Source organism: Erpetoichthys calabaricus, chromosome 2 (assembly GCF_900747795.2).
Source record: "Erpetoichthys calabaricus chromosome 2, fErpCal1.3, whole genome shotgun sequence".
NCBI classification, from domain to species: domain Eukaryota; kingdom Metazoa; phylum Chordata; class Cladistia; order Polypteriformes; family Polypteridae; genus Erpetoichthys; species Erpetoichthys calabaricus.
The window spans coordinates 350,130,161-350,143,712 of NC_041395.2; the positions used below are offsets into that span (position 1 = coordinate 350,130,161).

Genomic DNA, 13,552 nt, shown 5'->3' on the forward strand with positions numbered 1-13,552 from the left:
TGTTGCCCTGATTCAGTCAACGATTGGCTGAGAGTAGCGATGAGCAAGACAATGGAGTTTCATTTTATGTGCAGATTAGCAAAATTCATGCTAAAACTTGTTTCACATGCAATGTCATAACTGAAACACAAAAGTGATGTTCCCCTAAAGCCTCATTCACATTTTTCATTACCTGTGGTCTTCTTTTTTTTTGTTTTTTTTTTTGTTTTTTTTTTTTAACCCAGCTGTGTAACACTGGAAATCTGCAGCCCTTCAGTTCTCTTTCATGGCTCACACTCATGTTGCCACAGAAGAGTGCAGTGCATTTTTACTTTTTACTTTCTTGTGTACAAAGTATAAGGACAGGATTGTAATCATCCAAAAATTTGATTTTGAGATTTTGATGAATCTCAACGTTTTAGATCTCCCTGAGTCCGAAAATACCCTTTTTGGAATTATGTCTGTGCGTGTGTGTGTGTGTGCGTGCGTGTAAACGTGATAACTTGAGTATGCTTTCAGTTAGGTCAACCAAGCTTTGTATACAAGTATTAGGTACAAAACAAGTCCAATTTATTCAACTTTACTTTTATAATAATTGTCCAATATATTATTAATTTGATTTGATGTTGATGGTTCTTTAATGTACATAATATAAAAATGTAATCATTGTCTTGATGTTTACTCCTCAAATATCCATCCCCATATCTGAGAATATGAGAGTCTGGGGGAGACCACTCCTGATTTTTTTCTTTTGTAAAGAAGACAATGCGGTCCCAAAATACACAACTGTGCACAGGACCACCCTTTGTCTGCACCTTTCTGTTACCTAGAAATCCCCCTCTTCTGTTTCTAGATTCTTGAAGATGCAGCAGAGGAAGTTCCCACTCTGAGTGCCATGGAGGAACGGACTAAGTGTTGTTTCTGTCTACAAAGCATCTTTTGTAATGCAGTTGCCAAGGGTATCATCATAACTGGCAACGTAAGCGTCATACGACCAGAACAACCACAACACAAGACGCAATGGTTTAATTAATTGAAGGTCTACATGTGCCAGGAAATTAATCAGATGCTTTCTTTATTTCTTTAATTAGAGATCTTTATTTAAGGACTAAATGACAGGCAGGCACATGTGGCAGTGGTGCAGGACAAAAGTTCCAGAGAGGGACTGCACAGTTTTCTACCCACATCAATGGCGCCAATTTCAGTTTTGCATGACCTGCTGGCTCATTAATATCTAAGAATCCCATTTATTCCACCTTGCTGTGGCATTTACTCAAGCAGCAGGATTCTTTGACACCTCTTAGCCTAACCCTAACCCTAACCCCTCTGTTTTGTACATCTGCAGTTCTTTTGACAATTTGTGTTTTGTATTTTGTTTTCTTGGTTTCTTTTCTTTGTGTTTTGGGTTTGGATTTGTGAACTTTAAATTAAAATTTACTCACTATTTTTGTTTATTTTATTATCATTATTATTTTGTTTCTCATTTAATGTTTTGTTTTTTAAATATAGTTTTTTTAATTTTTAAAATTGCATTGTCAATTGTAGATCCTTATTTAAATTAACAAATTTAATTCACCATTCATTCACAAGAGTATTTGGTCATCTTAAACTCAGCACCTCCAATCCAAACAGCGTCACAAATCTGACCGCCCGACTTGACAGAATGCTGGTCCATGAGTGGCCGATTATGCAGGTTGTCGTCATTGTGGCTGCTTGCCCTGTACTTCATTTTACTTACTGGTGTATACAAACTTCTTCTGCCCTCTCTGTGCTATGGAGTTTGAAGTTAGTTTATTTACATTTTTCCAATTGGCTTTGATTTATTATTGTATTAATTCTGTGACACCATCTTTGTTTTAATATGCAAGCCACTATTTTGGGTCCAGTCATAAAGACACAATGAGGCTTTGCTAGAAGGTGGCAACAGAATGTCTCTCTAGGATTATGTTGTTAAATCAACAGAATTTAATATTTATTGTAGTCCATGTTTTTGGACATTTTAGAATTAGGTTTGCAAATAAGAGTTTATTAGGACTTTTTCCTGGTAACAAAGGTCTGCCTGCTTGTTTCTGCCACCAAGTTTGCCTGGTGTTTTGGATTGTGTCATTAGTATTCTGACTTTCCAGCTTGTCCCTTGTACATAAAAGACTTTGTATATTATTTGTCTCCTTCCTTAACAGGACAGCACACATTTATAGGCAGAGATGACCAAATTGCCTGCCAAATAAAAAAATATTTTGTTGATGTGACACTGAGGTTCTAGGAGACAATAAACAGAAGGAGCATCCGAAATCCTAAAAATTCAAGTAAGTCCCATTTACAAAAATATAGTATAATATAAATAAACAAATAAATAAGTCTACTTTTTTCAGCATGCAACATACAGTATATGTTTTCAACTATAAACGGTATGTGGGATATGCTTGCAAGTGTTATTTGTATTTGTTCTTATGACTGACTCATCAAGTGACCTTAAGACTTGTGGGTAGAGATTATCCCCAAAACTGCTGGTGCAACTGCCAATAGCCCTGCACTCTGTTAAGTAAACCAGGACAGGAGCACATGGTGCCGACTGTGAGCGGAATTCTGTGGCCAATGGCGTGTTTTGTAGCCTGTTGTGAAGTTCAGAGTTTCACCATGAGTAAGTTTCAGAATTTGCGTTATTAAACCTAACATGAAGGAATTGTACTTACAGTTTTTATTGCAGAGGAATCCTTGGCAACAGTCGATCTTCAACCCTAGATTGACATTCAACACCTCAGCCACATATGAAGAATTGGCACAGACACTAGAAGAGGCACAGCCCTGGTAGCCATTATCTGTATCAGGGCAGAAAACATTAGCCAATCAGTCAAAGGTCAACATGTTGGCAGCATACAGCAAAAACTGAATTTGACAAAAGGGCTTCAAGGATTTTATCCTGCAGGCTCTTCAACATCTGCCAAGCACAGTGGAATGATGAAATGTCAAAGGAAAATGCCTTTCATTGGACCATATGAGCACAAGATGCAACATTAAACCTGGCACCCAATCCTGATAATAAAACTCGTCAGCTTAGTTTTCTTAGCCTAGGTGATGCCCTACAATCTTTTTGATTCTTCAGTAGGCTGCACTGTGGATTCGCATGCTGACTCACATCACTGGCCTTGTTTTGTTGGGTCCATCAGCACACTCTGTCTTTTGTAAGAAACCAACTGGTTGGTAGGAGACGTTCTCTCTAACCTTACACATGTTACCCTTGAAAATGTTCACAAATGAGACACAGAATGGGAAGACCAAAAGTGACAAAACCTCAGGCATACGCATTTTAAACAGTAAACCCCTGCTGCCTCACACCTACACAGTGGTCAGTGTTTATTAGCAACCTGACACAGAGACCCCCTCGCCAAACTGAGAGAAGACACCACACTAACATGAAATATCAAAGCAATTCCACAGCTACAGCCTGGCCCTAAGCATCATTATGAATTTCAGTGGACATGTCCCAAAACTGTGAGTTGCTGTAGTCCTCAGTCAATAATATGGCTTGTGGCAACAAGAACAATTAGGCCATGCTTGGCCTTGCGTTTTATTTTATTCCCCCAGCATCTTAAAGATCTAACATGATGAAATGTGTGACTACAATGACAACTTGGAAACAACAATAGATATAGAAGCTTGGGTGACAAATGAACTCCAATAATAAAATTGAAGAGTCAAGCAAATGTAGTGAACAACAACACCAATGCCACAACCACAATAATGACTTCACCAAAGACAATTTGATGACCTTGTCTGCAGTTAAGCTGCCAGGTCAAGAACTCCATTGGTCTTATTCACAGTGATGTGGGAAGAATGGATGCAGCTTCGTGATGACAGCAGAATTAAGCAGATGATTCAGCAGGTTCACACATGGATAGAGACTGCAATGACACACTTAATTAAAGTAACGGAATGGCCCAGTTAGTTTGGGCTTGGGCATTAAACCTCAGAGATTTGCATTTCAGCTTAGGCTTGCACCTGCCAATGAGTGCTGTGAATATGAGGACCTCAAAGGACAAGAAAATTTAATTCCAGTCATGATGTTCGATATTGTTGAAACTATTGGTTTTAGAAAAATGTGCACTTTCAATTGCTGTTTATACTGTGCCTTTATTTATCACTATAACAGTCACTGCTCCCCTAGTAAATTCAATGGTATTTTTATAGCATCTTTGAGAGTTAGTGATTCCAAAAAGAAAGACTGAAAAAGGCCAAAGTGGCTACTGGTTGATGGTCACTTGCCACCTCTGTCTGCGGACCCCTCACTCTGGGTGTTAGGTCTCAATGGTCTTGGTATTAACTTCTTCTAAATTCTCAATAAACATGTTTGATTTTCTTAACACAACTCAAATCTGGCTGTTCTTGTCATTCTTTCACACACAAATCCAACTATTTCCTGATCCACGTTAATCTGAGTCATAGTGGTAGAGGGCTGAAGCTCAATAAATTAAAACAAAATATATTACAAAACATAATAAATTAAGTATGGTAGATCTCTGGATTTCTTGTATTTCAGAATACATTTAAATACATTTGTACTTCAACTTCTAATATATGTTGTGAGTTTTTGTTTTGAGTGAGCTTCCAAGTAGAAACCTTAAAAATATTTATTTAGTAGTAAGGAGAATGTTTGTGATATTTCTAGAGATTATCAACTATTGTCACGGTGCACAGATATTAGACGATTTTAGACAACGCTGGGAATATCAACTCCATCGGTATCTCAGACAAGGAGTGGAATTTGATTCTTCGCAGATTTCATTCTTCAATAATCTGTACAAAATCCACAGGAATTCATTTTACAATTGTATATCGGACACACGTCTCCTGATTGATATTATCTGAAATTTACCAGAGACTGGACGATAACTGTAAATGATGTCATGTGGCCATGGCCTCGCTAGTCCATGTTTTCAGGCTGCCTCAAATTAAAACCTTTCTGGGCAATTCTGATTTATTGCATACTATCAGAGTGTCAGAATTACAGTCAAAACTCTAATGGCCTTGTTCAGAGTAATATTGGATGGCTTAAACCATGTAGTGATAAACTCACAGGGACTTCCTACACCACATTGTCAGCACCCTCCATAAATATACCCTACATATACATATATATATATATATATATACATATACATATATATATACATACAGAAAGAAGGCATGCCAATGGGATCACCGTTATCTGGACTCCTAGCTGAACTGGTAATGCAACGATTTGAAAACATAGCTTTATCCCAGATTACACCCAAAATTTGGATACGCTATGTAAACGACACATTCGTCATATTAAGAAAGAACCAGCTGAATGAGTTCTGCAATCATATTAACACAATATTCCCTGCAATCCAGTTCACAATGGAAAAAGAAATCAATCGACACATCAACTTCCTGGACATTTACATCAAAAGAAATAGTGACGCCACCCTGACCACAAGTGTTTACCGCAAACAATGCTACGCAGACAAGATTCTACACTTCGCGAGCAACCACCCGGTATCTCATAAACGGAGCTGCGTGAAAACCCTATTTAAACGACTCCACACGCATTGTAATACCAAGGAAACAAAAATTAACGAGAGACGCTATCTGTTCCAACTTTTCACCTCGAACAGATACTCAAAAACATTCATTAATCGGAGTCTACACAGCAGACGCCAAAGGAATCAGCATACAATCGACTTAAATCAGAACCCCCACCCCACCTGGCATTCACTCCCGTATCACCATAATGTGTCAGAAGGCACGGCACGCACCCTGACCAAGTGGGGCATCAGAATAGCACATAAACCCACGAACAATCTGCGCATGGTCCTGTTTAATGCTAAAAACAAGAAAATCGACAGCCGAAACACGAAACGCAGTTTATAGTATTCCATGCAATTCTTGCTCAGCTGTATACATAGGACAAACGTCAAAAAGAATATCAATACGTGTACAGGAACATCGCAACGCCGTCAGAAGAAAGGACGCACTATCTTTGATATATGCACATACTAAATCGACAGGACACACATTCAACTGGGACAACGTAAAAGTAAAATTTAAGGCCAGTACAAAAAGTGCCAGAGAGTTGGCCGAGTCTTGGCTATCAGACGAAAACGCCATCAACAGACACTTGGACATAAATCCAGCATATGCTAACTTAAGAAGGACATGTACACAATAATTAAACGATACAACCCCCCCATCCCCCCCCCCTTGTTCATACTGACTTAGTCACCTCCACCAAAAACACCCCCATCCCTCTCCCCCCCCCACTGAATGTGTTGCTATATATTGCCTTTGATTCTTGTAAGTCTAAGCATTATCCTCTGATGAAGACCCCTGACAGGGGTTGAAAGCTCAGGAATAAAACTATTTTATGATACGTGATTCGTTTTTTCTCCCTTCGTGGATCTCCAACTGCATATATATATATATATATATATATACATACATATATATACATATATATATATATATATATATATATATATATATATATATATATATATATATATATATATATATATATACACACACACATATATATATATATATATATATATATATATATATATATATATATATATATACACATATATATACATATATATATATATATATATATATATACACATATATATACATATATATATATATATATATATATATACACATATATATACATATATATATATATATACATATATATACATATATATATATATATATATACATATATATATACATATATGTATAAAGTATAAAAATAAAATCTTTAGACATCTTATTTGACTTTCATAGCCCTATACACTTCTCTTCTGTGCATAATGTTGGAGATTCCTTATTCCGAGGCTTCTCATCTCTTTTCTTGTTCCAAAACATCCACACCTGAAGTAAAGCAGTAGTCTTGAATTCCCGTGCAGGACACCGAATACTGGCAGTTCCCACCCCAGCAGCACTTCAGTCCATTTGGCAAGTTGGACACAGTAACTGTTTTTTAAAGAAAAAGGAAAGTAACGGTCACCAAAAATAAATTGGAGCTTACAGCATCTAATCAACCTCAAGGTGACAGTTAAGATTTACTATTCCACTATTTTTTCTAAAATCAAAACTAAAATAAAGAGGAGTATCTAGAATAAATTGGGAGAATGAAATATGATAAAAGTCCAAATCTCACTCAAATGCTCATCGTGTGTCACATGCCTTTGTATGTGTCAGCCTTTCTAAACCCTTACAGAATATTTCAGTTGCTAAAGAATGTCATAAACCCCAAAACGCTGAATCAATAAGACCGTTTACAGAGATCAATCCAAAGTCACTTGGTGGCCATCTGGGCCTCAGCTCTTACCGTTATCCATGTTGCATGCGTCCGAGCTGCAGCATGTTGAGATCTTGGTGTAGCTCCCTCCTCCAAAGTTTATCGATGTGCTCATGTTACAGCTGGGCAAAGGTGAACAAGACCTGCTGAAGCTTGTCATGCTATTCCAGTCTGCAGAGCAGAGATGACAAAAAAAGAAGTTTCAGAGCCACAAAGGGACAGACTACCAGATCAAAGCATCAGACAAAGACTTTGAAAATGGTGAAATAAATGTGACACAGAGAAGAGCTCGGCCTGCTGTGCTAAACATGGATTACAGCCACCTGTAAACCAGAGAGCAGGCAAGGCGAGCTTTGAATGAATGTGAGATAAGACAATTTTGATTACTGAATGAAAAATGAGATTTAATTTTTAATATTTCATCACCCAAAGTCTCCATTCTAATGAATCCAATGATAAAATCTAAATCCAGTCATGTGGTGGAAAATCAGCTTATTATGAAATGGGCAGCACCCTGGTCGTGCTGCACTGATGCGTAGATTTTGTTTCTCATAGCACCATGTTGAGCACCTCATTAACATTTTTGCTTGTTTTTGTCCACTTTGGTCTTGTTTGTAAGTTAAGTGGCTACCTGGTTTTGGTTGTGCACAGGTTTTTAGGAGGTGCTGCTGCCCCTCTATTTTTCCTCTGGCATTGCTCTTTTTTAATGTTTTCACTTCTGCTGTCTAGAAATGTTAATTTAGGCAAGGGGCTTCATACCAGAGATGGACATTATAAGTTCATTGAAAATCATACTCTGATTTATTATACTCCATTAATGCAAGTATGATTTTCATGATGTATGTGTGATTAAGGTGTCTGCTGGCAAGGCATTATCAGGGGCATCAGCACTATCAGGATGGAACAGAGCATGTAAAAGTGCCATAGCACTACCTGCAGAACAGGTGGAGGCCACTGACATTTTTCCCTCCTCATCTGTTTTTTCGCTCATTTTGCATTTGGCTATGGTCAGTGTCACTGCTGGTAGCAGGACCCTACAGAGTTTGGTTGCACAGGTAGTCCAACTTCTCCAGGATGGCAGGCACATCAATACGTGCCACTGCCAGAAGGTTTGCTGTGTCTCCCAGCACACTCTCAAGGGCATGGAGGATATCCCAGGAGACAGACAGTTACTTTAAGAGAGCTGGACAGGACTGTAGAAGGTCCTTAACCCATCAGCAGAACTGGTATCTGCTCCTTTGGTTAAGGAGGAACAGGATGAGCACTGCTAGAGCCCTACAAAATGGCCTCCAGCAGGCAGGCCACTGGTGTGAATGTCTCTGATCAAACAATCAGAAACAGACTTCATGATGGTGGCCTGAGGGCCCGACGTCCTCTAGTGGGCCCTGTGCTCACTGGCAGGCACTGTGGAGCTTGATTGGCATTTGCCATAAAATACCAGAATTGGCAGGTTGACCACTGGCGCCATGTGATTTTCACAGACGAGAGCAGGTTCACCCTGAGCACATGTGAAAGACGTGAAAGGGTCTGGAGAAGCTGTGGAGAACATTATGCTGCCTGTAACATCATTCAGCATGACCGATTTGGTGGGGGTCAGTGATGGTCTAGGGAGGCATATCCATGGAGGCATATCCATGAAATCCTTGCACCCATTGTCAGACCCTATGATGGTGCAGTGGGTCCTGGGTTCCTCCTGGTGAATGACAATGCCTGGCCTCATGTGGAGAGAGTATGCAGACAGTTCCTGGAGGATGAAGGAATTGATACCATTGACTGGCCCCCATGCTCACCTGACCTAAATCCAATAGAACACCTCTGGGACATTATGTTTCGGTCCATCCGATGCCTCCAGGTTGCACCTCAGACTGTCCAGCAGCTCAGGGATGCCCTGGTCCAGAACTGGGAGGAGATCCGCCAGGACACCATTCATCGTCTCATTATTAGCATGTCCCGATGTTGTCAGGCATGCATACAAGCATGTGGGGGCCATACAAACTACCGAGTACGATTCTGAGTTGCTGCAATGAAAATTCGTCAAAATGGACTAGCCTGCCGCATCATTTTTTCACTTTGATTTTCAGGGTGTCTTTGAATTCAGCCCTCTTTAGGTTGGTAATTTTCATTTCCATCAAATGATGTGGCATCCTTTCATTCCTAATGCATTACCAGTCCATATCAGTATAGATATCCAGCAGGATTTTTTTTTTTCCATTAAGATCTGATGTGTTTTCCAAGTGTTCCTTTAATTTTTTTTGAGCAGTTTATTATATATATATATATTGCATATGTAAATAGTATATGTCAGTACACCACAATATACAGTATGTGTATCATTAATAAAATACTAAAACAGTCAAAAGAACCCAAACAAGAAATGCTGTCGTACAAAACCCACTCATACTCACATACGTAGTTGGACTCCAAAACTGTTGCACAAGCTGATGAGTGAGAGTCGCAGGCGATGTATCTACTTCCACACGAATCCCATGAACTTGCCAAGCAAGACTGACAAATGAAGGTTGAGTCTGTAAAAGGTAATAATAGGAATCAATGGAGAACAAAGCCCAAGTCTAATCTGGACAAGGGCTGAATTTAAGAAGAGTCTTAAAGATTAATAGGCAATCAGTCCAAAAAATGCTTCTTCTAAAACCGTATTACAATTCAACTGATGAGGGTAGAGGTCTCCATTCAATTCATGAAAGCCATTGCATCAATCAGGCCTTCCAGTACACAAAAGGTTAACTCACTTCATTTAAACAAGGCAAGTCTCTGCATTCATCTCTTTTCATGAGTTACAATAATATCTAACAAATGTAAATGAATTCTGACTTTTTAAGCAGAACTCCAAACATATGGATTTTTAGGATCTTTCAGTAAATGACTTACTTGGCTTGTTACAATAGAGACCTTGACAGCAATTAAGCTGGGAACCAGAAGACACAGGCACCATGTTCTGAAAATAAGTGGCAGCATTCCCAGGATTCTCACAGACTCTTTGGGAAGCACATCCCTGATATACATTATATCCAGCATCTTTACATAAAAAATAAAAGGTCAAAAGTTAAAACTATACCAACATCTAATTAAACAAATATGGTGAAAAGCAATCTATTGTGCTGACTTTAGGCTTTTATTCTCAGCTCTAAGGATTCATTTATTTCTGTTCTCCTCAACTTATTAATAAGGTTGTCATCTGATTGTCCGCAATCAATTTAATGGTAGACCCCTTTGCATTGGTGCTAATAAAGCCGGACACAGTAGCCCATCTCATTAATAGAAAGGTATGATGGGTTCAATCCAAAGCTGAATTAAACTAAGAGTTGTCTACAAAGAAGGTCAAACATCCTGGGTTAATGATGGACAGGCCATGCCAACCCTGGAAAAAAATGTAGACAAAATAAAAATGAACACTTTTAAATTGAAATGCAGGAAAATATTGTGTGGACTGCATGATGGAGTGAAATTACATACATTTGAAATAAGAAGCTTACTGTACACTGGAACCACCTTGAACTGAGAAAGAATTAGAGAGAAGAGGAGTACAACAGAGGAGACAAAGTCTCCAAACCATCCAAGTCAGAAAACAGATAATGAAGGAACTAAAACAGAAATCACCACACTCCCTACAAAGTGATGTAGAGGAGAAAAGTCTGGGACTTATGGGTGGCATGTTGATGGCTCAGCCCAACAGTGTTTGGTCAATAAGGAGCGTGGCTTATTTATCTGCTCTGTCTTAACTGTTTGAGGTGAGTTTGAACTTTTTGAACTTGAGTCAGCCGTGGATTGCATTGGCTGGCATCGGTCAAAACTGTAAAAAGTTAAAAGCCGAGTATAATCATGTGGCGCATTTGGTTTCACTTCACTTTTTTTCTTACCCAGTGTGAAGCAGAAGTCTTGGTCTATCGTGCAGGACACTGTGCTTTGGCAGGACGCGTCATTACCTGAACAACACAGCAGCCCACTTGGCACAATGTTTACTAAAGGAAAAGCAATGAAAATGTAGACATTAGAAGAATTAGGATTGTTTTCTTTTAAAAAGGAATTTGAACAATTTTCTATCTTCAATCTGTGGTTTCTGAACCAACACTCTCCTGTCGGCTCCAATTTGGCAACTGTTCCTCCACTCATTAACTGGACAAGACCACAAACACTGGAGACAATTTAGAGTCACCAATCCCCCTGATAGCATTAACAGGATGCGTTCATTTTCAGCAAGTTCTGCACTCTAAAATAATGGAAATGTGCTGAATATCTCAACCTGGGTCATGGCTCTAATTTCATGATTTATGATATTTCGGCTGACACACTGTAAAAGTTGAGGTTTTCATATATTATTTATGTTATTAAACTGGACCATCTGTGAAAATAACCAATTTACTAATTGAAAGATGAATACCTTAAATCCTGATACACATTTCAACAACAGGTAAAATTTAGCAATATAACATTTTCATGTTTATGTTTCTCTCAGTTATTCAATGCTACCTAATATTTCCAGTACACACGTTACACAATTAACCAGCAGGGTTCAAGGACAAGAAAACAATCAAATGAAGAGTTCAATTATTTTACCGTTACTGTCACACAGATCTGAGTTGCAGCACTTTGAGCTCCAGGACTTTGTCCAAATGTTGTCAACATAGGAGATGCTAATGTTGCAGCTACTTGGAGGTGCACAATACTTCTGAACTGGGTAATTTTGATATCCACTGTCTAAAAGGCATAAAAGCAAGGAACAAACATAAACAACAGACCAGCTGAACAGACAATGTCTAACTGTAAAACGAAGTAAGTGCATTCAGCTCACATTGCAAACAGAGAATGGACTCAGCTGTGGAGAGAGACAGTAACACATAGAAAGAAGAGAGCAGTAACTCTTCTACACAGTTTTTAACATTTGTATAGAAATCAAATTTGGAAACATTTCAACTCTGCACCTCTACCCAACATTGCCCATTTTGCTGGTCAGTTGCTCTCTCTTTATTTCTGGCACCAGCCAAAGATGAAGCAGAATTGTTCATGTTAAAGCTCCGCCTGCCCATTCATATTTCTGCCTGTCTTGGTGGACACTGTTGGGATCTGAACCTGTTCTAAGATACCCATGGGGCACCCTGTCCTGGATTTGTTCCTACCTTGCGCCCTATGATAGCTGGGATTGGTCACAGTCCTCACTCTGACCCTGTTCTGGATTTAGTGGGTTAGAAGATGACACGATGCCTCTTACATTACTTAAGGCACACTTCTCCTTATGGTGTAAGTAGGTACCTAATACAGTGAATATTAATTCATTTGTCTGTTTAGGATCACCGGAAGTGGGACACTCTCCCAAAAGAAAGAGCCACAAGATGGGCCCTAACTACCCTTAACCCACTGCATGAGGCACTCAGATGCTCCGGATTGAATGGAAATCAACTTTACATTGTTCCATTGTGGGTGTGGAAGGCAGCAGGAGTACCTTGAAAAAATATCCATAGACAAGGAGAGAACTCCATATACAGAGGGGGAGAGTTCAGACTGTCATTGTCACTCAGGACTCTGGACTTGTGCCAGTAAATTGATATTTTATAAGAGTTAAAGAGCAGTGGTACTCACAGATGTTGTAGCTTGAAATTACCACCGTTGCACACTGACTCCATTGAGAACTGCAGACATTTGATGTATTTTGACACGTGTCCAAGGAATACGCAGAACAGCCTTTACAAGTCAGCAGGTGAGCTGAAGGGAAACAAACAAGCTGAAATATTTGGTCATGTGAAACTGTGCCTGTTGTTGTGATGGCCTTCCATGATCTGTTGAGTCTGAGTGACTGTAAGAGCAGGCTTAAACGCACAAGCCCACCCAACCTCCTCTAAGTGAGTCACATGACTAGATGGCCATCACATTATGATTGACAGGCGCTACATAAAACCAACGCGTGTCAGATACATTTTTTACGTCTTTACTCACTGGGCTTGTTGCAGAGGTTGCCTTGACAGCACGACATGTAAGTTGAGTCGAAAGAGATGTGCAGGATGGAGCTGTAATTGCCAGGGCTGTCACAGACACTTCTTGAAGAACATCCATAGTATGCATTGACTCCATCGTCTGTGTTTTATTTCAAAATTAAGTGCCAATACAATGTGAAAATCTTAGTCAACTTATCAACATGTACAAGCATGTAAATAAAACTAATACTGTATGGTAAACGGTGCCAATTCAGGACAGCACAGGCCTTTACGGATTAATTTTGAGTCTACAACATAACAA

The 13,552-nt window shown here is 39.1% G+C and overlaps 1 protein-coding gene across 1 annotated transcript in view; it reads right to left on the minus strand.

Moving 5' to 3' along the window:
• Positions 1 to 13,552, minus strand: part of LOC114645658 (uncharacterized) — a 154,232-nt gene that overhangs the window by 84,311 nt on the left and 56,369 nt on the right. Inside the window, exons 21-29 of the mRNA XM_051922626.1 lie at positions 13,253 to 13,390; positions 12,895 to 13,021; positions 11,879 to 12,015; positions 11,182 to 11,283; positions 10,193 to 10,339; positions 9,712 to 9,831; positions 7,337 to 7,477; positions 6,877 to 6,978; positions 2,673 to 2,798 (exon numbers count right to left, since the gene is read on the minus strand). Of these exons, the coding sequence (XP_051778586.1) occupies positions 2,673 to 2,798; positions 6,877 to 6,978; positions 7,337 to 7,477; positions 9,712 to 9,831; positions 10,193 to 10,339; positions 11,182 to 11,283; positions 11,879 to 12,015; positions 12,895 to 13,021; positions 13,253 to 13,390 (1,140 nt within the window). The remainder of the gene's footprint in view (positions 1 to 2,672; positions 2,799 to 6,876; positions 6,979 to 7,336; positions 7,478 to 9,711; positions 9,832 to 10,192; positions 10,340 to 11,181; positions 11,284 to 11,878; positions 12,016 to 12,894; positions 13,022 to 13,252; positions 13,391 to 13,552) is intronic.